This window comes from Cololabis saira, chromosome 17 (assembly GCF_033807715.1).
Source record: "Cololabis saira isolate AMF1-May2022 chromosome 17, fColSai1.1, whole genome shotgun sequence".
Lineage (NCBI taxonomy): Eukaryota > Metazoa > Chordata > Actinopteri > Beloniformes > Belonidae > Cololabis > Cololabis saira.
The window spans coordinates 26,914,760-26,940,195 of record NC_084603.1 but is presented as its reverse complement, the minus strand read 5'-3'; the positions used below and the strand labels follow the sequence as shown (position 1 = coordinate 26,940,195).

The 25,436-nt window shown below is 38.8% G+C and overlaps 1 protein-coding gene across 2 annotated transcripts; it reads right to left on the bottom strand.

Annotated features, from left to right (window-relative positions):
- Window positions 1-760: 760 nt before the first annotated feature.
- On the bottom strand, window positions 761-24,196 carry ppm1ba (protein phosphatase, Mg2+/Mn2+ dependent, 1Ba). Of its 2 annotated transcripts, XM_061744805.1 has the most exons (7): window positions 23,871-24,196; window positions 10,776-11,689; window positions 9,921-10,038; window positions 6,355-6,469; window positions 4,916-4,973; window positions 2,745-2,761; window positions 761-1,965 (listed from the first exon to the last, which is right to left on the bottom strand). In XM_061744805.1, coding segments are annotated over exons 2-7 (1,194 nt in total). In that variant the 5' UTR covers window positions 11,661-11,689; window positions 23,871-24,196; the 3' UTR covers window positions 761-1,964. The 2 variants fall into 2 exon arrangements, with proteins under 2 accessions (XP_061600789.1, XP_061600788.1); XM_061744804.1 differs by lacking the exon at window positions 2,745-2,761.
- Between the last annotated feature and the right edge of the window lie 1,240 nt (window positions 24,197-25,436).

Here is a 25,436-nt window from a genome sequence, read left to right as displayed (position 1 = left end):
ATATTATATATATATATAAAAACACACACGTATGTATACATATACACACTCACACACGTATGTATGTGTATATGTATATATATATATATTTATTAGGGCTGGGCGATATATCAAGATTTTAATATATATCGATATATTTTCAAACGTGATATGGTACGAAACAATATCGTTTATATCGATTATTAAAAAAAAATAAAATAAAAATTATGATTTTGATATAGCTTATTTTGTGACAAATTGACTTGAATGTTTTATTTGAGATTTGCACAAATGTTTTGTTATTTGCACAACTGTCAACCTCAGTGGAAAATGCTGCCTGTTACTGTCTACATTGTATAAAATGCACAGTGTAATTTTTATTTAATTGTTATGCAGGAAAGGGCTATTTGTTTTATTTTATTCAAGAAGCATATTTATTCTATATATGCGGGCAGTTTATTTTTATTTCATGTTTTATACATTTTGATATTGTGCAGACCTCTGTTAATAAAGGAACCTGTGTGACATTTAGCACGAGGCTTTGTATTAAAACTGACTGTTTTTTTAAGGGTTTGCCTCAGAAAAAAATGAAGCTAACAGAGATGCTAACAGAGATGCTAACAGAGATGCTATGCTATAATGCTTTGGGGGAAACCGCAATTATGGCACAGAAAAAATATCGATATATATCGAGTATCGCCATTCAGCTAGAAAATATCGAGATACTTTTGGTCCATATCGCCCAGCCCTAATATATATATATATATATATATATATATATATATATATATATATATATATATACACACACACACACACACACACACATACATACACACACACACACATATACATATTTATATATACATATATATGAATTTGATATATAATTTCTATCTATATTTTAACAGCAGGCTCAAAAGCTTATGATTCTGACCACATCTGCCGCTGTAAATGACTGCAGTTTCTTCTTTTATTGAAGACAGAGAAAGCAAAATCAGAGCCAGAAAGAGAGACTGACAAACTGTTAACATCCTTAAGAGCCGACAGGGGAGGCGAAGACATGCAAAAGGAGTCGCACTTGAGTCTAACTTATTAACATTTGAACATGTGGAGGAGCCAGACTGAAATTTGTTGCCAGACATGACTCATTAGCGTTGTCCTCGTTTTCAGGTGATTGGTTTTCAGGTCCTGAATTTGAGGCTTTAACCCAGATAGTATTCAATGAGGACTTCAGAAGTTGTCTGAGGCGTTCTCCAGCAAGCTAAGTTCACAAGTACATCAGGTGTTGGGCCCTGTTGGAGTACCAGTAATACCCAGAACCCTCGAACATCAACTTATCAGTGTAGCTTATTTGGGAGTAGTGGGTTTGTGTGGTCAATAAGCTCCCAATTTTTTCCAAGAAACACTTTGAAAATGTCAGAAGAAATAATGCCACAAAAGCACTTCAGCCTGTTAAGTCTCTTATTAACATTTTAAGTGGTTGGTTTTTAGTAATAGATGGCTGACGTTTGAGTTGTGAGGACCTCCCTTCTCTCTCCCATCTGAGGAAGGCACCAGAGTCTCACAGAATTCAGAGCAGAGCTGCTCCCATGTCTCCATCAAACCACAACAAAAATAGCCCCCCAAAAAAATCAAAAACAAGAAAACAAAAAGGTAAACTGTGCTTATTTGCCTCTCCTTTGATGATTCTCCTGTATGTTCTATATATGCAGTTCTGTAGTGCGCTTCTTCCCACAATTTGTTCTTAAAAAAAAAAAAAAAAAAAAAAACACGATCATGTTTTGCAGTCAATCTCAATGGGTGCTTTTTTAAAATCTGGATTTATGTTCTGGTTAATCTCAGTGTGGAGAAAAATTAATAAAAAAATCCCAGTGAAATTAAAAGATGCGTAAGGGTGTGATCTTGTGTGGAATAGTGGTCCTGTTTTTGGGATGAGGCAGTTGTGCTGGACAGCTACCAGTGGCACTCCAAATCTGCTCCACTCTGCAAGAGGAAAGTCATGACAGAGGGAGGACAGAATGAGCAGACAAACAGAGGAGAAAGAGAGTGTCATCAAAATGACAGATATAGAAAGAAGAATAAGAGAACGGAAAAAGAAAAAGAGACAAAAAGTGGAGAAAAAAAATGGAAAACTGTTATCAAATGCAGAAAAACCAATTTAAAGCCACAATCAATGATTTTATTGCCAACCTGGACTTCAAGGCCAGATCCACCTAGAATCAACACCCCAAAAAATAAATAAGGTTAGGAAGTTACAACAGCAATACAAGCCGGGCCAACATTTCCAGCCTCAATTTGTAGATTCTTTCTTCGACAATACGCTGGCACAATTATTCCAGGCCCTTTCATCTTATTGCAGGGGATTGACACAGAAACAGATTGTTATTTGCTTGCGTGCAGCTGCTGAAAGACTGAGTGAGACAGAAATGCATGCGTGTAGGGCCAGTGCATGCGTGTTTGGATGTCTGTGACGTGAGAGAAGGACAGACAGGACGAGAAACACCTCGATTCATCCTCATCGAATCTGCATCCATGTCTCCACACACACCTTAGACTCTAAAAGGAGCTTCACATGCTAGAGAGTAGACCAGAGCAGGGTGTAGAGACTGATGAGGGTGTGACAAGGGGGTATGCTTTGCAGGTCACCACTTACATGCCTTTAAGAATCTGTGTGCACCTGTGAGTGTGTGTATGTGTCACTAAATGCATGAAGGATTGGAAGAAGGGTTGGGGGTGTAACAGTTATATATGTGATCACTTACCAAATGAAACAGGAGGGCTGCGTTAATCAGAGGGTGAACACACAGTTAGACATATCGATATATCCCTTAATTTCAGTGTGAGTGTGTTGGTATTAGTGTGTGCTTTTTTTAATGACACACGTTTTGCAAAATACACTGAATTGATGAGAAGAACCAGCCCCCTTAGTGCTGCTGTGATATTTGTTTTGTGTGAGTAAAGATCAGCTCATCACACTGAGCACTACTGTGCTCAGTGTGTCTTGAATATTTTGTAAAAAAAAAAATAGCAGGCAACATCTAGGCAAAAAAAAAGGTAGTTTCCTTTTCTTGTATGTGAATGTGTTCTTGATCTTATGTGCATAATGTACACAATTACAATAACTCTACATCCTTAGAGAAGAAGATGTGACGAGACCAACATCAACCCACTAAAAGCTACCAACTGAAGAACTGCAGAACTGCTTTTTCATCGCTGGACAAAGCTCTACAATTCAAAGTTTATGATTGTGAATATGGTTAAAATTTGACTCCTGCACAGAGAAATCTAACCCAGCGTTAAAACTCACACACACAAACACACACACAATATTATTATTGATGGCACACGAGAAACATTGTGTCATTTGTCTCTTTTTCCATACAAAACTGTGCCAGGAAACTTTAGGTCATGTCTTTTATAATAATTTGATGCGCACAACAACAGTAACAGTGCTGGAGGCTAAATCCCCCATGTCGCATGGTAGCAGTAACAGCAATATGCCCTAGCAGGACAAGGCTCTCAGGGATGGCAATTGGGACACGTTGACAAGCTCAAGGTGCTGATCCAGCCTGCCAACTCTCCTAATCCCACCATGAATGAATATTACTGTCACCTTACTATCCCAATGACCAAAAATGTCCCCTTGCCACTCATTACAGGACAACCCTAGAAGTCCCAAGTCCCATAGGTGATTTATTGTGTTGTGACTCGTCGATGTATGTACACAATCCATTCACTGCAATAAGAAAATGTATCAGGAGCACACAGGTTCATCTGTTTTCAACCTCTGTGTCAGAGGGAAGTTTATGCTGGCTGGCAGAGATCTCTGCCAAACCCTGGAGTTTATTCACACACCTATGTACAAGGAGGCATCCTCAAACAACTTCTTGATGTGTTCATAAATTCTCAACAGGCCGCGTTAAATCGACGCAGAGCCTACGCCGGAGTTACGGCGTAGCCTACGGCGTAGGGTACACGGCGACGCGCGCCGTACGCGCCGGCTCTGCGTTGGTGTAACGCGGAACCATAAATCAGCCTTGAAAAGACCAATAAGTGATGCCAAATCCTTAAGATCCTTTTTTTTTGCAGTTCACATTTTTAAAAGGTTAGGATTTTAAAATAAACAGTAGCTTGTAACACAGGCAAGTGACTAACTGAGTAAGTTACAGAGACACAGAGAGCTGCTTTTTGTCACAAGAGCAGAAACGGGGGATACTACTGCAAAGATTTTATCTGAATGTTTGGGGAAATAGTTTTAAAAAGCTCTATTTAATACAGTTTGAAAAACAGGGGCATATTAATCCCTTTTATCTGTTGTAGGCATTTTTCCTCTGTACTTTCTCTCTCTCATTTACTCATTTTCCTGTTTTAAATCTGTTTGTGTAAGTATGGAAATATCTTACATTTTTAATAGTCAATACAAGTAGGACAATACAGGAGGATACAAAGTCATATCTGGCATTGAGAATAACCAGTAATTTTACAATTCCATTAACTCAATCCTTTCTTGTACCGCTGTGCTTAAGAGGCTATTGAGTTAGCTTTGTGTTACACAATTACAAAGCACCAATAAGCAATTAAAGTGATCAAATAATTCTTTCGAGTGTAGTCCATTTAGGGATTTCAGAAACTAATTAGAAGTGAATGCTTACACCTGAAAGTTTTCAGTTCCACAACTAAACTATGTTGTTATTCATATTAGGTCCGTTATGACGGCTGCTGGGTGGTGTGCAACATGCACCAGGCTCAAGACAAAAAAAAGATGGAAACTTTTGATAGGATCCAGGCCATCTCAGAAATTAATTATATTTTCTACAGTGGCTTTTCAAATAAATGCACCTGCCCTTATCTTAGATGGGATTAATCAACCTGAGACTAGAAGGTTTTCAGACAAAGGACAAAGCCCATATTCACAACATACAATGACACTTACTCCATCTTCCTCCTTGTATGGATTCAGACGATTGTATACTGCTTCAATAACACTGCGTCTGTAGGGAGAACAAGAATATGAAATAAATCAACAAGTCTCTTATTGGTCCATGTATGCAATACATGAGACTTATAACAGGGAAAGAATTCCAGGTACACTACCAAAAGGTTTATATACATACCGTAATTTCGCGACCATAAGGCGCCCTTTTTTTTTTTTTTTTTTTTTTTTTTTTTTTTTTTTAAATGTGCCGGTCGCCTTATGAAACGGTGCGCCATATCTATGCTTTGGGTGAAGCCCGGGGGAGTTGCGGACGTGAAGGAGACCATCCACAGACAAGGGGGAAGGGGGGGTGTGTGAAGCACCCGTGGTCTGCGGACGTGAATGACACCAGCCACAGACGTTAAAGGGGGAGGGGGGTGTGAAGCACCCATGGTTTGCGGACGTGATGAAGAAGAAGAAGAAGAAGAGTTTGAAGGATTTGCTTGATGTGTACGGTAAAGTAAAATAAAGTACAATCAAAATAAGTTTTGCTCCCGCTTTATTTTTTAAATAAGCATACGTGCGTGTGTGTTCTGTGTTCTGCAGCGCTTGTGACGCGCACTGCTGCAACCCGACTTCCAGGTTCCCAAAGCGGGATCAGATCAAATTCTCCTGGTTCCCACCCGCTTTAGGAGCAGGGATTTCAGGGGTCTGTCCCAGGTCGGATCAACTTCACCCTGCGAGATTTTCAGGCAAATCTGTCGGTTTGATCTCCGGTAACCAAGATGCAGAGGATGCGCTCAGGAGCCGCCAGGCTCCCGCCGCGGGTTTGCCGGGCCAGGGCGCACCATCCCCGGGGCAGATCCGGCCGAAATGCCGCTGGTCTTTCCCCGGGAGCCCCTGCTCCCATACAGGTGGGTGGCTTCGGTCCCAGCCGGTCCGAACAGGTCACATTCCCGGTTAAAGCCGCTGTGACGCGCGCTGCTCCACCCCGCTGGGGAGAGACGGGCTCTGCGCGGTGGAGGATCCGCACAACGGGGTATGAAAAGTGTATTTACTGTTGTGCAGAAAGTGTCTGACACCGAGGAAATTCGGACTGGCGCAGCTGAATTAGTGGAGCTCTTTAATGCAGAAACAGAGGTTTTGCTCCTGCTCTATTTTTTAAATAAGCGCTTGTGTGCTTGTGTGTGCGTTCTGCATGTGTGTGCGTTCTGCAGCGGGTGTGTGTGTTTTCCGGCCGGCGTGTTTTGCGGCACGCGTGTGTGCAGCTCTGCTCTGTAGATTGCGCCTTTTGGGTCGGTGCGCCATATGTATGTTTTAAATCTAAAAATGACACACAAAAATGAGGGTGCGCCTTTCCACACGGTGCGCCGAATGGTCGCGAAAATACGGTACATATAATATTGAAAATGTAGCGATAAGGAGCATGCATCCCCTAAAATACAAGGGGCCCTTACTTGCTGGCAAGACCACCCCCTGGTGGCAGAGCAGGCATGCCACTATCAGTAGACAGGTTCCTTATCACCGTTACCAGGTCTGGAAACCCCTCATCTCCAGGCCGAGACAGCATCTCTAAAAACAACAACAGATATGTTGTTACACCGTTCAATATTAACAGAGATGATGAAAGTCTAGAACACTTGTAGAAAGATAAAAGATGCAGCACAGAGCAGAGAGAAAAAAACAAAAACAATGCATCAAATTCAAGAATAAACAAAGACAGAAATCAGACAAGTGTGTGGAAGTGAGCATGTCTGAGACAGAGAGATGGTGACAAGAGGCCTGCAGCTGAGCTGAGAGCGGCATGAAGCCAGGCCAATGTTCAGCCAGCGCATTCCTCTCACTCTTTTTATTCCCTCCCTTTCCCTACTCCCAGTTTCAGACAGTACCTTAAGCCCAACATCTACTCGCTTTTATCTGAACACAGCTTTGAAATATCTACTTTATCATTTACTGTTCACGAAAACATTAAATAAATGTACCTTAGTTTAGAGTGCTTTTCGGTAAACATTAATTGTATGTATTGTACCTACTGAGCAGAACTTGCAACGCACAGCTTTTCAGTCTGTAACCCATACATGCTGGTGAAGTTACAGAAAGTGTAAACAGTGCCAGTAGCTGAAAAAAGGGGAAAGCCCTAGTTTAATATGTACTAAGAGTGGTCAGTGAAGAGCGGTGGCTCGAAAAGCTGCTCTGTGTTTAAGAGGAGAAAAAAAAGAGAAATGAAATTAGACCAGCCAGAAAGAAGTAAAAAGAAGCAGGGGACCCATCCAAACAAGAAAGTGAATGTTTTAGTGAGAAAGGGGAGATACATTTAGGCAAGGCAAGTTTACTTGTATAGCAGAATTTAACAAGGTGATTCAAAGTGCTTTACGGAGACATTAAACTTAAATCAAGCTTTTTATTCCTGCTATGTGATGTTTTAAACAAAAATAAATAAATAAATAACTAAATAAATAAATAAATACAAAATAGAACAAAATAGAACAAAACAAAAACTAATTTTGTACAAAAACACTCAATATTTTGGTATTTATCTGGATTCAAACCAAATGAGATTCCAACCCAAGTAGATTTTACAAGATTCAAACCTGAACGACTGTAATCCAAACAATTTACAGGACTCAAACCTGAACCTGAACCGATTTAGGGAGAGAAATGTATAGAAGAAGCAAGGGTGGAATGAGGAAGGGAACAGAGTCAGGTTCATCTGAAGGTTCGACAACAAAAAATGGCAAGGTGACAAAAGTCTAGACCTGATTTCCCAAAATGCATCTAATCCAAAGCATTATGACTGACTGATATCTGTGGCCCTAACATTCTTGACATGTGTTGAGATCAGTAAAGTTGTAATGCCTACTAATGTATTCTGATAGTTTGTCATGAATTCAAGTGCGAGTCAGGTCTCACAACATTTAAGTTACATATCATGCTATTTTTGGATTTGATTTATCTCGACAAAGTATTGCAATTAACTAGTTTGACATATACCACATGTCAACTTTGATCCATAAACTTCTGATGGTTACTTTACAGTATTCATGTTAAAAGGAAGCATGATAGCTCAGACCCACATCTAGAAATATTTAATTACATTTTCAATCTTATTTACATAGCATGGATTACAATACAAGTTGTTTCTTGGCGCTTTCCAGAAAAACCAGAACATTACCCCCAAGCAATTATTACATAAACATAAATAATGACAGGTAAAAACTCCCCTAGTGGGAGAGAAACCTTAACCCAAACAGTGGCAAGGAAAAACTCTCCTTTGGGAAGGAAGAAACATTTTTAGGGCCTGAAAACAACCCATAGGGTCTCCACATAAGAGGACCAGCACCAACCTTTGCTTTTCAAACTGCCTTTGCATGCAATTTTTTAGCAGTACGACCAATCAGAGCAACGAGCCAGGTGACTTATTCAGACCGACAAAAAAGGGAAGGTGTTGTGTAGAGAGGGTAAATTAAACTTTTATTGTAGCCTGTCAGTAAAACAGCGAATATATCTACCTTGCAAAGGAATGATGTCTTCTGTGTAATTTTCAAAGAAAAAGTCTGAATCTGTTACTGTTAATGCCAAAGCCGATTAAAATGGTCATGAGTCCTCAGCTGGTGTCATTTACACTGTTTACATTCAGATCACTTCGCCGCTCTGTCGTCATCGTTTTAAGCCCGTCCAGACACTCCACCTAAAAGGATAGACTGATTTGATTGGCTCCCTGTGACCTTTGGTTATAATAAATGAGCTCTAATGGATGCTAGTTAAAAGTAGCTGGAAGTGGCATCTGCAGGCGGTGTGTCTAATTTTCTAAAAGGATTAAAAATCAGGTAAAGAACGTTTGGTGTGAACAAGTACACCCGGTAACAGCAAATCACAAGTTCACACTAACTATAACAATGTTATTAATGAATGCTGTAGCCAAATGCATTTTACCGTTTGCTAGCGTAGTTATGAGTTTGTTGCCGTTTTTTAATCTAAATTCAAATATCTATTAAGCAGCCAAAAGGAAAAAGAGAAAACAAAAAGAAAAAAACTTCCTTTGCATTATTGGCACATGGAGTCTCATTTCTTTCACCAGATGGGCTGGCGCTGACTGGAGTTGCACCTTGCATTGTGAAATAGATTTACTTTTTTTATCAGTCACCTACCACTCAAAATGCAACTAGGCCCGGCTTTTTTTTTTTTTTTTTAACTCAATTCATAAAAACCTCAGTTTAGTCCAGGTTGAAAAAGAAAAATTAAAACTCAGGCATTCAGTCCAGTTTCTATCAAAAAAAATTGTATTATGGTCCATATTTAATTCCATCCGTATTTAAATTGGATTCCTAAAAACTGGCTTTAAAAGGAGCTGTATGTAAGAGCAATAATAAAACGAATCATAAAATGACCCCGATATGTCAACAGACATTTAAAAATCATGTTCATTTCAAATACTTATGTCACTGACAACAGCACTCAAGCCAGGATATTCCAGTTTAAAAAGAGGAGTTGCAGCCCTCAACTGATGTTTATGTTGTCATTTTTTGTTTTGGCCTGAAGCTCCACCCTCCACCTATCTCCCAATCACCAAGTCAGTATTGTTTCTGAAGCTCCACCCTCCACCTATCTCCCAATCACCAAGTCAGTATTGTTTCTGAAGCTCCACCCTCCACCTATCTCCCAATCACCAAGTCAGTATTGTTTCGGCATCCGGGTTGCCAGCTCGGCTCTAATTATGGCAGCCATGGCAGCCTACGTTCCTGCTGCATTCTGCAGCCTACCTGGCAACCTCTGGTCGGGGGGAGGAGGGGGAGGGTACACGCCGCTCAACAATATTTTGAAAGTGACTGCAGTACCAGTTTTGGCCATTTCTTACAGACGGTCCTTTGATCTACACAAGATTGATTACTCTTAAGTTGGTTTCAGGGGAAATGACAAAAAAAATATGCAAACAACTCAAACAACTAGAATCTTTGATATTCAACAACCCCAATATGTTTACACACAGAAGAGAGTTTCATATTATTCATCCATCCACTCTCACCTTCCACGCGAGTCTCCAGGTAGTTGTTGAGTTCATCTTCTTTCCTCACAGCTTCCTCTGATACTTTGGGAGCATTGGGCAAACACACCACCACAATACTCATGTTATCCCGACTCCCCTAAAAGGAAGGTAGGTGAAAGGGCAAAGAGAGCTGATAAGAGACAGAATGAAGGTGCCCAAAGAAAGAGTGCAGACTATTTCTTGGAACCATGTGGGTAAGGACTATACTGCAGCTCACAGCTATGTAAGGCAACAGAGGTGTGTTGATATAGACTGCTGAATTACAGCCATGTTTGGCCTTTTCTAAATCACCCAAATATTTCTGCTTTGATTTCTTTTTTGGTGGTGTTCCAACATGCCCTTAGATGCTACAGTAGATATGATATGCTGTGATAACTAATGGATATGTGCTGTTACGTCTAATAAATACCACCACAAAGCCTAAATTCAGACAAAATGGTTGAAGTTATGTAGCGGTTTCTTTTTTTCCAGTAGAAACGATGCAGAGCTCACCATAACACCAGCAGTTCAGGGACAAAATCAATCAGTAACAATACAATAAAGGTAAAATATCACCAATAAAAGTTGCAATTGCTTTCATTTTGCCTCAGTCAAATCTCTGACTACAATACATTCTCACAAATATGGCTTTTTCTGTTACTGTTAATACAAATGGCACGTCCATGTGACATGCATGCCATTCCAGAGAAAGGTCATTTTCACATTGAAGTAGATGCAAGACACTTGTAGTTATAAATGTGGACATTTCAGGGTTTTCTTTCAGAATTGTATCACAATGTGGCTGGTAGTGTGAACTTAGCAAAGGTTATGCTTGAAAAACAAGTTTTGACATACCTTGTGCAGGCAGGTGTCCACCACTTCATTGCAAACTCTCTCCAGGTCATCACACACCTCGAGCCGAGATTTCACAAATTCACACAACTCCTCGTTGGACATGACATCCCAAATTCCATCACATGCAAGAATGACAAACTGATCCTGTTCTGGTGCCCGAACCATCACAAACACTTCTGGTTCAGGACTGACCAGCTGCTCTGTAGGGCCTTTGCCATCCACACACTTGTAATCATAGTCCCCTAAGGCTCTGGATACAGCCAGTGACCCATTAACCCTTTGAATCATTACTGAGCCTCCTGCATTCTGGATGCGCTCTCTCTCGCGTGGGTTGCAAGGCTTGTGGTCAAGAGTGGAGAAGCAGACCTGTGAATTGCGGTACAGAACAGCTCGAGAATCCCCACAGTTGATGAAGAAGAAATGATCTGGAGAAAGAAGAATTCCTACTGCAGTAGACCCACTGCGGTCCATGCCATTTCGAAGGTCAGAGAAGCTGCGCATGTGCTCATCAATCCTCAGGAAGCCTGTCCGGATCCCAGATTTCATGGCCTCCACTGCAGGAGGAAGTGGCAATGGAGAGACACCAGTGATGTCTGATCCAACTTGGGAGCCTTGTGCATCTCCAACTCCCAAGCTAGCAGTGATAATATGTTCCAGAAGGTGCTTAGAGCAGTAGTTGGCAACTCTTGATCCAGCGTGACCATCATACACGGCAAAAAAGGACCAGTCAGTCATACCCGGAGTTTGAAGTCCTAACACAGCTGTGTGAGCGTCCTCCATTTCCACCCTCCAGCCTTGCATGGAGCTCAGCCCATAGCGCAATCCGTTCCCCTCACCGTGCGAGTTGTACTTTTCCGTTTTGGGTTTGTCCAGGAACGCACCCATGGCTCTGTCTTAGACAGACCCACTGCTACCTGTAGATCAGAGAGAGAGAAAAAAAAAGACATAAGAAAGAGACAAAGGTAAAAAAAATAAATAAGTAAATCAGACACCGAAAAGAAATTGTCATTAGGGCTATATAGTGCAACAAAATGTGCTAGAAAAATTGGTCAGCAATGGTTTTAATCTTACTGCATTGGTACAATGAGAGAGACAGTCACTTTCTGCATGTGAGAAGGATGCATTGTCCTTCTTAAACACATCACTGAAGTATGTAGTATTTAAGATCCTTCATATACACATTAAACACTGATTTCCAAAAGTCATGTGGTACTGATACAATTTCCACAGCTAGTTTAACTATAAGCAAGTTCAACACTTGGTTACTGTCAAAAAATAAACAAAGTTTTTCAAACACTTGAAAAAACGACCAAATTGAGCCTGTGAAGAGGAAAACACTGGAGCTGGTCCAACATTACACCCAAGAAGTACCCAAATAGATGTCCTTCTCTAGTAAGACCACGAGGCCACTAATAAAGAAGTGGCCAGAGGATAATACGATACTATGGCCATCATTAAACTGATACTATTTTTGTTTCCTCTTTATTGGAAAATGTGCATAATAAAAGTGGCATACTACAGTACAGTGGACAACTAACCAGGGAGCAGACAAATTGTATTGCAAAAGAGGATTTAATACAGAAAAAAAATTAAAGAGATAAAAAAAAAGGCAATGAGGAATGAGCAAGTGTAGTGCTAGGACTTTTCTGCAAGTTTGAAATCTTTTGCTAACCCAGAAAAATATCACTTTTTCTTCATACATTATAAAACACTGAAAGCTGATCTTTTCAATTGTTGAAATGATTATTGAAATAATATTTTACAGTTGTGCCCAATATAAAAATTTTCTTTATTGGATTAGCAAAAGCAATAATAAAAAACACATTAGTAAAAACGTCTGTGCTGACTTTACTGCCCCCGTCAGAACGAATAAGAGAAATTCATATATTTGACTTGTTTCTACATCAAAACAGGATTTCTATTTATAATAAGCAATAGTTTTCTACGGCTCAATTTCCTTATTTGGACAGCCGTGGCTGCACAGAACGAACAATTCCAAAGATCAGTCAAAATATCATGAGCAGCAGTAAATAGACTTATTATGTTCAAAACTAGAAGACCCTTTAAGTGTACAGTCGTTGGCTAAACAGGCCAAAGAAAACATTGCAAACCCGGCCATCAAAAGAGAAGCAAGAGCCCTTTGGATCAACTTCATTTTTGTAAGAAAAGACCTGGCTATGGTTGGCTGAAATCTAGTCTAGTGGTGTTTATACTGCTTCAAACATCAGGGGCAATACAAAGCTGGACTGGCAACTAAGCTCCTGTTAAAAGAGGGATCAGCACCAACTGTTAATGAAAAATCTACAGATGATGAAAATATAAGTATTTCTGGAAATATTTCTCAAGTATGGTGTATTCCTTAGGTTGCTTAGCACATCCTGACAGAAGTTGTTGTACGCTTGTAAAATTAACAGTGTTTGACTCACGTCAGCATAAATGCTAAACACCTTATCTGAGTCTAAACTGAGCCATAAACAGAATATAAGCTGATAAGGTTTTTCTGCATAGTTACACGTCCTCTGGGGTTCCTAGACAACAGTTACGGTTATTGTTTCTGCTATACAGTCTACAAGAGTTTCTCCCATTTGGGGGAGTTGGCCCCAAAGGAGTCAAAACTGCAGAACGTCTGCCTGCAATACCAGTAGTTATTTCCAAGCCAGCGTCAATCTCTCTTACTCATTGACTAGCAATCACTTCCACAACAAGGAATGGGCCTTCTTTTAAATCAGAGGACGTCAGAAGTCAGAGGCTCCTTCAGAATTGCTGCAACACAGATCACTCCAGGAGATCTTTCTTTCCTACAGCTATAATGTTCTAAAAATGAGAGTTTAAAGAAACTTAAATATTAACAATTATTGTAACATACATTCCTTTTTGGTAATAACAAATAATTGGAGTGAATTGAAATAAACCAAACTGAGTGTGTATGGGTTATTTATGTCTTATTTACCACCTATAAAGTCTTTATGCCTCCCTGTTGAACTGACAATGTTATATCTGCCACAGCTAGACACCCGACATTCACAGAAAAGCCCAGTGATGCGGCAGCCCAACATGAACTTCCCGAGCAATGTATCGATCGGCTGGGTCAATGAAGACTGTCTCGTCAGGGAAGTAAGTGCTCCAGTAGGCTACTAACCACTTAAAAGATGAAAGAGGCTTTTTTCCTCCTGCTTCGCATATCCAACACTCGTACTTGCCACTTAATCATCGTTGCAACTTTTTTTTTTCTTTTTAAGTCAAATAAAACTGATCTGCAGTGCATGTGATGTGTCATGGTCCAGGGAGTGACCCGTGTAGGACATGGATCTGCCATTAGCCATAAAACCCTAATGACAGGTTTTTTATGATTTTGCCTTTATACACTAGCACATGGATTTGAAATAATCACGATAAGATCAAGGTGTAAGTACACTGAGCAAGTTTTAATCCTAAAACCTCCATGTAAAAAATAAATAAATCAAAAAATGGAGGTAATTTGGACAACAGACCAACAAAGCAGATAAAAAGTCTGGAGTTGAAGCCTTGAAGATCTCTGATCACAGGTGTTGCTCAGTGTGAAGAAAAGAAACCCTTCACAACATCAACATATCTTGATAAGTGCAGATACAGAGTTTACAACAAAATCGAAGCCACTGTTAGCATTCAACAACAGGAAAGCCAGGTGCGACAAAAATAATTATTTATTTATTTATATATATATATATATATATATATATATATATATATATATATATATATATATATATACACACACACACACACACACACACACACACACACACACACACACAAAATAAATAAAGGCAACACTTAAACACAATGTAACTCCAAGCCAATCACATTTGCACTGGCACGTGGAGACCACACACACTACTGAGCCCCATTTTGATGTGTTTTAAGGTCATTACATCAAAGTTGGATCAGCCTCTAGCGTCTTTTTCCATTTCAAATTTGAAAGTGACTCCAAATCCAGACTGATTTTGTTGTCAGCAGATTCAAGTATGTAAAGAACAAAGTATTTAATAGGAATATTTCATTCATTCAGATCTGGGATGTCTTATTTTTGTGTTCCCTTAGTTTTTTTGAGCAGTCCATGTGTATAATTATATATATATATATATATATATATATATATATATATATATATATATATATATATATATACATATACATATACATATATATACACACTGTATATATCCTCCCATCTTGTTGAACCACAATCTTTAAAGAGATGAAACCGTGACAACCTCATATTAGAATTATGGAAAATAAGGCTGTTATAGATCACATACCAAGCTGTTCTAATCATGTCACAATTTTTGAGCCACAGATCAGATCTTGTGCTAATTAGAGCTCCTCTACGTGCACTAGAGTAAAACATACAATCTGGGAGTGGAACTTCTCAACCAACAAAAACAGACTGCCTATTTCAGATGATGGTGAGAAAAATGTAAACCTTCCAAAGATCCTGCAGCTTTGTTAGTATAATGCTTAGAGACTTGGACTGCTGGAGTTTTTCAGCATGTGTGCGCAAATGTGTATCTTTTTTTTACTGTTTACTTAATGGGCTAAAATAAATAGTGATCATTGCTCAACATATCCAGAAATAGTACATGCTTATGCTTAAAAAGACTGATGAGAAATTTTTTAAACTTCTTTGGCCAGCAAGAATTGGCTACTTAACGCTATAAACTCCACAGTGTTCATGAGAGTGTGTTATCTATAACAACTGCTCATGCATTAGCTAAATGAACAACAACATCAAGTTGTTTGAAAGGCAGACTAAATCCTTATCCAGCCAATATTTATTGTTTATCTAATGTGGGAATGTATTGATTATCTCAGTACTTAATGGCATCTTAGAAAAGAAAACTGCTCTTTTAACATGTACATTATTTCTGAAAATATCAATACATATGCTGCTGGTGTACACAAGGATCCAGTTTGTAAATGTAGATAGAACTAAAAGGCTAAAAGCTTCCTTCTTTCTTTTTTAATGTATGGAATACCCAACTTTCAATTATCACATAATTATTTGAACACATAACTAAGGTAAAAAGACAAAGTATGGCTCAAAATATATCAATAAGAATGAAATGAATACTACCTATTGACAACTGAAGAGTCAATAGCCCCTTTCACACAGAGATTCCGCAATATTGGTGTAAAGAAGTCCTGCCAATACGCCGCCTTTGTTGGTTCACACAGAACCATACAACGCCGGCATAACGCCGCTCCCGTCTGTAAATTCACACAGCATGCCGGCGTTCCGCAATCAGAGGTGTGACGACAGCGTCAGTCCGACCGTCATGTCAGCGGCATGCCGGCATGCCGGCTGTGTCATTCACACAGACCCCGTTTCGTCTCTGTGACGGCTCTGTGACTACCTCCGCTGCCGGCTTATTGGTGGGGCCACTTGGCCCCCCCATTCCGCCTCCGTGACTTTCACACAGAACAGCGAGGCGGCTTAAAGGCGCAACGTTCCCGCCTCGAACTGGCTGTGTGAAAGGGGCTAATCAAACAGAGGTGGCTCACTGCTGGCTCTCATCAATGTTGACTTTCACACCCTCCCAGAATGACAAAATTAAATACCTACAACACTCTTTGCCTTTTAAAGGGGGATATTACATATTGCTAGCTTAACCGTGATGCACAAGAAAGGCGAAACAGTGCTGCCTTGTAAGAGCAGTTTGACAAAAGCTAGTGGTTAATCCCAATCTATGCATCAAGCATTTACTGTAGGTCAACCTCTGTAACGACCTGTTTTGCAATTCATTAAATAAAAATTCCATCTAAAACAATACCACAATCAATACTTTCCACAAGACGGCTTGTACATTCTTCATTACAGTATACCTCTGTGAAATTATCACACAATTTGATTCAGATTCTTGCAAATAAGTTATCTTGCTCCTGCAGTGCTGCAAAATCACTTTTGTATCACAGAATTGTTGCAGCATCAAGGTGAAAAAGGTTTGAGGTCTGCTAATGTTCAAGTACCAATTTAAGAAATAACATAAAATATGAATACACTACTTTTGTGCTCTGATGCAACCACGTTATCATCATGCATTATATTCAATTTACAGCACTGATTTGTCCCCCCATTTCACAGCAGACACTGCCAAAGAGTACAGAGTAACACGTTTGCAAACTGAAGCAACCTCAGCCAGCAATGGGTGGACCTGGTGTTGAAAGAAGGTAAGGCAAAGGTGATGGACGTGGAAATGCGCTCTTTTTTTTTTGCTATTAAAACATGATTTGTAATGTGAATTTGCAAAACTTAAACTAATAACAAATACAAATAATAGTTTTTGACGTAACATCAGAGATTGTAGGCTACATGCTCTCTGTGAAAGGATGAGTCCAGTCGGGTCGCAGCTGCTTCAGCTGTGATTCCTTCACGTGGAGCGACCAGGATTTCAAACACGCTTGATTTTCTTTCTATCCGATTTTCTATCGGGAGCTCGTCGTGAGGTGTTGTGTTGTGTACAGTGTGTACAATTTTAGTTCCAGTGGTACTATGGTGATCTCATATGTTCTTTGTATAATGGTCTGGTGCTGCTCATTGCAAAAATAAATTGTAGCCTGTTGCAAATACCCGCCTGGTTCTTATAAACGCCTGGGGTCCAAGTGGATTTAGCATATTAAACGCCCGGGCTACTAAATGGTCATCTACGGTACTTAAATAAATATATATCTGTTGAGCTGCTGAGAGTTCCCTTAACATTTTAAAATGTTTAATTGTTCCGATACCAAATTTTATTACATCGATGGTATCAGCTTCAGGTATCAGCTGTTCTGATACCATTATTATTTTTTTCCTTTTCTTTTTTTTTTATATGTCAAACTAAACTTTTTTTTTTTAAACTTAATTCTTATCAGAAAAAGAGTAACAAATAAATATAGAGCAGTTTTAGAGTTGTGTTTCAGACTTGGGAAACTTCAGCAGTTCCAAGTGTTCAATTACAAAGTGAAATTCAACATTTTCAAAGACAAACGGGCTGGTCATCTAGAACAAAATATGCCCGTCATTGTCTGGAAACCACAGCCTTGCATAGGGAACATATCATAGACTGCGTTTACATGCACTCAATAACCCTTTTAAAACCCAAATATTCGCAATAACCCGAATTTGCACGGCCATGTAAACACCAATAACCCCTTTGAATAACCCGAATTTGCTCATATTCCGGTTTTTAAAACCCGCCTAATGGAATATCCCCATCAAACGGAACATGAATTTGTTTTCTGCGCATGCTCTGTTCGCAAGGAATCCTTGTCTTTTGAGTCCAGGAAGTTCTTCTAAACACGGCGAAACGCAAGACCACGCCACACTTTTGGAGTGAGGAGGAGACTAATCACTTCATAAATGTAATGAAGGATATGAACATTTTGGCAATTTGTAGACGGTAGAAAGTACGGGGATAATGAGATTTACAAGAAGGTGAGCGAAAAGTTGCACAAAGCAGCATTTGTTTTGAATTTGGATACAGGAAGAAGAAGCGGGAATGACGCTAATTGCGTCATCACGTTCTCCGTGCGTCGCTGGTTTTATCGGGATATCCCGAATGATTCATTACCATGTATACAGGGATAACCCTGTTTGATCACGCATGTAAACGGAATATTACGAATGTTTCAGTAACCGGAATATTAGCAATAACCCGAATTATGACTGCATGTAAACGTAGTCAATGTTTACTTGGTTGGATTTTCCCGCCTCAAATAACGCAATACATGGTATTCGATGGTGCATGGACGTAAATGCACTCCGATGTTGATACCTTCATTTTTGGCAGTATTCCAATACTGGTATATGTATCGGAACAACTCTGTTAAGATAAAAGACAAAAGAAATGTCTGAATTCAATTAAACACATGCTTTAAAAAGGCACAAAGCTTGTACTACTTTAAGCCTTGAAATAATGATTAATGTTGCATTAAATCAACCTACGTAATTCTTTGACTTCACTTTTATCTGGCAGTCTACAGAGAATAAACATAAAATCAAAGGGCTGCAAAGCAACAGAAATCAGTCATCCAAAGTATTTCAAATATTACATGAAACAGCAGGCTTCTTCAGATCCACTGCAGCACGGACCAATACAGGAGATCCTTCCTGCCCACAGCTATAACAATCTAAAGTTTAATCACTCTTTGAAAAAACTGAAATAACCATTACTGCAGCATAACATTTCCCTTCAGGCTTAGTAAATATTATTAGATTGTAATGAACTACAAATGTATTCACATACATTATACTAGTTATTGATGGACATATATCAAAGCCATTTGCCAACACCAAAACTAATCGGCTTTCTGAACTATCCAGCCACTAAATATTTATTGCACAAAAGGTAGGGCAGATAACACTCATGAAGAATCATCAGCTACACACAGCAACAATGCCCTCTATATTTGACTGATCTTGAAAAACAAGTGAATACCATCATATTTAACGTGTGAGGACAGAGAACTCTGGAGGGTGACATCAAGACAGTTTTGTCCTTGGTTACACAGCTTGGAGTGGCAGGTGAGTGGCTGCCATGGCAACAGAAGCAGAAGATGCTAGTGCTTGCAGCATGGGACAAGATGACTGCACTGCCATGCCACTGTGTGTACACATTCATGTGGGTATTTACCAAGTGCACACGCATTTTGCTTTTGAGGCTTAATACAGTGTCAAAAACTGGCCTTATTGTGATTTAGTCATGCCACAAAATTCTTTCCACTCTTTCTGTTTGAGAGTCAGGGTTGAAAGCTGGCCAACAGAGCAGCTCAAAACAGCCCCTGTTCTCAGACAAGCAGGACAGCATTAACAAGTTAAATGAATGTAACATTCAGCTGCTGATGGGATCCACACAGGGACAGATTACCCTGTCAAATAGAGGCCATAGACTGCAAACATTAGTGAACTACTACCGACATAAAAGCTCTCCCCTGACTTCTGCTTAATGATGTGAAATGTGCAGTGTGTGATATAATGGCTTTAGATGCTGCACTCTCTTATAGTTTAACATTTTTGAGGGAAAATGTCAAGTGAGAGGTCTTCAAACTGAACTGAATTTTTCGCTATGTATCTAATAAACAATAAATTAAGTCAAATGTGTCAAAATGTATTATGTCAAAATACAATATCAACTTATGAACAAGATAGACAATTGTGATGTTTGTATAGGACTAAAAAAGGTTATCAGTCGGAATGGACATTAGGCTATATTTGGAATGATTGAAAGTACATGACATAAAAAGCTCAAAAACAACATTATTGAGATTTAAGTAAGAAAATAGTCCTGCACTGGACCCTTACATACCTTACAGAGATTTTTTTTTAATGAATAGATTCACATCAGAGATGTGAATCTGTGAATGTTGAAGTAAAATAAAACTCAGCAAATGGTAGGCAAGCAGTCAATTACAGTTATGCCACATTAATGCACATAACAGTGGTCTTGAATATATTATACACCAAATCTATACTATATTATGACTTAAATGTATTTCTCCGTGCACTCTCCATTTCTGATTGAGAACAACAGTGTAGGTAAATGATAAAACAATCAATTTCTTCTAAAGCACTTATGTTGCATTTTTAGACGTTGCTTCATTTTTCTGCTGATTAAGCATCCATTATGCACGTCCCCTTTTCACTAAAGTAAATACATTTTGTATACCAGGTATAAAAATTTGGCCACAGTTATGACAAAAATTATAGCTAGCATGGAGTCAGTTTAATCAAACGGTAAAAGTGTTGCTTTTTACAAAGTAGAGAGGTGAATACTTTGATGACTCATCACTTAAGCCATATCAAAAGATGTCAATTTCCCGGAAGAAGAGCTCTTTGAATCTAATCATCTTCAGAGGAGAGATGTCTGGGACTGTGGGGCCGTTACTTGGCCAGACTGAAGTCTATCAAACCATGTCCAAAAATGAAGAACATAAATATGCCAATGTTATACTAGACTGTGAGCAGGTTCTTGTCAACAAAAAGAACCATGTAAGGCAAGGCAAGTTTATTTCTAGAGCACAATTCAACAAGGTGATTCAAAGTACTTTACAAAGACATTAAAGCATAAATAAAAAGCATGACTTAAAATTTAAACAAAAAAGAAAGAAATAAGAAAATATCAAATCAGTTGATAAAATATGATTAAGTCTTCAACCTGGACTTAAACAAACTGAATGACTGTCTGGTTCACTTTTTTGGTCTTAGGGAGGACTCGAGCAGCAGAGTTCTGAATGAGCTGCAGTTGTCAGAATAGACTTTTTAGGTAAACTTGTAAAGATGCTGTTAGTGTTACAATAATCAATCCTACTAAAGATGATTGTATAGACTAGTTTTTCTAGGTCCTACTGAGACATCTTGATATATTCTTAAATTGATAGTAGGCTGACTTTGTTATTGCCTTAATGTGTTTTTTCAAATTTAGGACCGAGTCCATCACTACACCCAGATTTCTGGCCTGGTTGGTGGCTTTTAGGTGTATAGCCTGAAACTCTGTGGTGACCTGTAATCATTTCTCTTTAGCTCCAACCAATTATTACCTCAGTTTTGTTTAGCTGGAGAAAGTTGTGGCACATCCAGTGATAAATCTCCTCAATGCATATATATATATACACACACACACACACACACACACACACACACACACACACACACACACACACACACACACACACACACACACACACACACACACACACACACACACACACACACACACACACACACACACACACACACACACACACACACACACACACACACACACACACACACACACACACACACACACACACACACACCATTTCTTTCTCGTGTTCTTTCTCTGTCATTAATTTGTCTTTCAGGCATCAAAGGTCAAGGCAGAATGAGGTGCAGGGAAGTGACAGTACTTACCATGTAACATTGTTTAGTAACTACCTCAATTCCTGTGGGATAACCAGTAAAAGCACATACCCAATGTTTGTATAATAATACAACTGTGATACTATCAACAGTGTTATCAGAAAAAGTATCTGTGACCATCTCTCTTCTGTTTTATTGCACAGCTCAGTTCTACCAAGATTTCTGGTAAGCAGTATATCCAAGTCTATATCGGGATGTGAAATGATTAAATTAACAAGAACATGGAACAGATCTAAACCCATAATAATCACAGGCTTGTTGAATGGCTTGTTATGTTGCTGCCATTTCTGGAACACGCCGTCACATACACACACTGCAAACTGCACAGTCCCACACAAACACACCTCAAAAAACTAACAAAAACACACGCACACACACACACATCCATCCATCTCCATCCATTTCAGTCACTACAGTCCCACTCTCTGGAATTCCTTGCCACAGGAACTAAGGTCTGCTCCAACAGTGCCCACTTTCAAAAGCAGACTAAAAACGTACCTTTTTGCACAGGCGTTTGACTAAACTCATGGTTGGCTGGGTGAACGCACTTTTGTTAAAATGGAATTATGGTTGTTATTATTGTTTTTTCTCTTGTCATACTCGTTATCTATTTCTGTTATTGTAAACTTGTAATTTTGTTTGTTTGTTTGTTTATGTATTTTTGAGCACATTGAGTCCATGCTCGTAATGTGAAATGTGCTTTATAAATAAAATTCACTTGACTTGACTCGACATCCATGATAATAAAATTAGTATTCTGGTATTTGATATGCACAGGATTGGGATACAACCCGCACATAGAGACAAATTGGCTTTTAATTAAGTTAGAACCTGCAATGTCCATTTGCAATAATTATGGAATACAGGATGGACAATTACTCAATAGTGGTAGAGGGCATTATGAGTTTGTTTTATTGCCCTTTTACGAAAAAACTTCGTAAAACACATATTGATTGGTGGATATATATATATATATATATATATATATATATATATATATATATATATATATATATATATATATAGATAGATAGATAGATAGATAGATAGATAGATAGATAGATAGATAGATAGATAGATAGATAGATAGATAGATAGATAGATAGATAGATAGATAGATAGATAGATAGATAGATAGATAGATAGATAGATAAAAATCAACAATCAGAACCAACACCAAACTGAGATGCTACAGTGGCAGCGGTGGGTGTATGGAATAAATTAGATAGGGATTTGAAATTATGTAGAACCTTAACCTTATTTAAAAAAAACATTGAAAAGAAGGATGATTTCTTTATATCAAATGAATGAGTGGTGATGCTTGCTATGTTGAGTTGGGTATTTATTTAATTTGTGATTTGATTTGATTTTTTAAGGATAAAGGTAACATGTAGACTGCACCTTTTTCTTTTATTTCTTGAGGAATTTTTGTTATCCCCATGGAGGCAATTTGTTTTACTGTCAGTCTTTTCTCTTACTTCTTGTTTTCATTTCATTACTTTAATTAATCTTTTTGAGGGTAGGCAAATAATAAGCTTTGCTTCAGCCTACACCTTCTTCGGTCTAGATGGTATTTGTATATTGGAAATGTTTTGTAATGTTTTCTTTGAACAGTGTATTCGTTTTCTTGTTGTCATTTTTATTCTTTTTTTTGTGATGTCATGACCGAAATAAACTAAACAATTTATATATATATATATATATATATATATATATATATATATATATATATATATATATATATATATACACACACACACACCAGTCAGGATAAATAAATGTGTACATATCATCTGTACCTGTTGCAGACGTTTCCAAATCCATCAACAAAAAAATTCTGTAGCCTGTCCCAGGAAAGAGAATTCCCAGTAAATATAATTTAGATCCTGACCCAGACTAGATGTATTAGTGTCAGGTCTGAGTATCCAAACACTGGACCACCACACTCAGGTGTTTGAAAACAAACCCCAGCAGCTGGAACTGCACCTTAGAACCGACCCGATAAACCCAGAGTTACCCTCAGACAAACACCACCCGACACGGTTCTGGTCCTGGTAACCGGCCGGTACCGGTGCTGTCCTGCTGACACCACGGCCGACCCGCTACCCGAGCCGTCCTAGCGGGGAACCGAGCCGGTCCGCCCCGGGTCCTGGCTGTAAACAGCAGGCCGTACTCACCGTGGAGGATCTGTGTGGATGTCGTCCCTGTGGCTCCGGGACGGGTCTGCAGCAGCACCGGTGGTGCTGGTGTCGGCTCAGCCTCGCTGCTGCTGTTAGCGTCTCAGCTAGCTCACCAAGCTAACCAGCATTTCACTCGATAAGTTCTGCTTTCAGCATGTCTCTGCACCGGGACGAGGCTTTTACGTACATGTTTGACGCTGTACACAAACGGAGCGGTAAATGGATGGATCGTATACAGACTGATGACTGACAGGAAAAATCCCTCGATGAATCAGAATTATTTTGACAACAAGCTAATTGTGGCTAATGCTAACGTACGAGACGGATGACGTACGTTCTCCAGTTCAGGGGGCGGGGCCAGCTCGCTGCCCTGCTGTGATTGGTCAACGCTCGGTCAGGGTCGAGATCCTATTGGTTGAATAGTAAATCAATCCAATCTCACTTTTGGCAGCCTGTGAACTAATGATCGACAGCATGTTTGTAGGCCATAAATATTTGGTATCTGTAAATAAGCTTTGTACTTGTAGAAATATTTTGTGCGTGTGCAAAAAATATTTGTACTTGTAGAAATATTTTGTGCGTGTGCAAAAAATATTTGTACTTGTAGAAATATTTTGTGCGTGTGCAAAAAATATTTGTACTTGCAAAAAATATTTGTACTTGTAGATACAAAGCTACAAACTTTTTTACAAAAGCTACAAACTTTTTACAAAGCTACAAGCTTTTTTACAAAAGCTACAAACTTTTTTACAAAAGCTACAAACTTTTTTTACAACTACGAATTACGGCGAATTATGGCACTGTTTTGACGTGCCAATAATGAATGCAGGTAATTCGCTGCAGGTAAGTGTAAGTATGTGGGTACTACCCACATACTTACACTTACCTGCAGCACGCGACTCTCACAGGCTTCATGAATGAATGATTGAATTAATTCATTTTTATCTCGAAAAATTATACAAGAAAGTAAACTGAAAAACAAACAAAACCAATGAGAATAGGCAAAACAACCCAACATGTCCATACATCCAAATAAATAAATAAATGCATAAAATATAAATCAGAAAAGATGTCTCACTAGATAGATAGATAGATAGATAGATAGATAGATAGATAGATAGATAGATAGATAGATAGATAGATAGATAGATAGATAGATAGATACTAGGTACTTGCTGAATCCTAAATCACAAGGGTCAGTTATGTTTTGCCCACATTACACAAATCAGAACTTAGATCTTCCAGCTTAATGATTTATTTCTCAGCATACCCTTTCCATCAGTTGACACTCCATGAGTGCTTTGGAAAAAAAAATAGGGTTGCATTTGCACCCACCACACCACCCTTGCAATGGTCAATGGTTTTCATTCATAGACAGTTTGTTTTATCGTTGAAGTAACGATTATGGAATTGTTCACAATAAATGAACTATCCTGAGAAAAGCAGACTTGGCCTCTGGTGGCCTCTGTTAAAGTGTTTTTAGAATTAACATAACTTGGTTGACTGAAAATCTACACCAGCATACAGGTATTATATAAGTTTAATTAATGGTAAGTACATCTA

Coding starts and splice junctions, on each gene's coding strand:
- ppm1ba (XM_061744804.1), bottom strand. CDS start 11,660: ATGGGTGCGTTCCTGGACAAACCCAAAACGGAAAAGTACAACTCGCAC. Junction 10,039..10,775: donor TGGACACCTGCCTGCACAAG/GTATGTCAAAAC, acceptor CCTTCCTTTTAG/GGGAGTCGGGATAACATGAG. Junction 1,966..4,915: donor CATACAAGGAGGAAGATGGA/GTAAGTGTCATT, acceptor TTCCTCTTGCAG/AGTGGAGCAGATTTGGAGTG.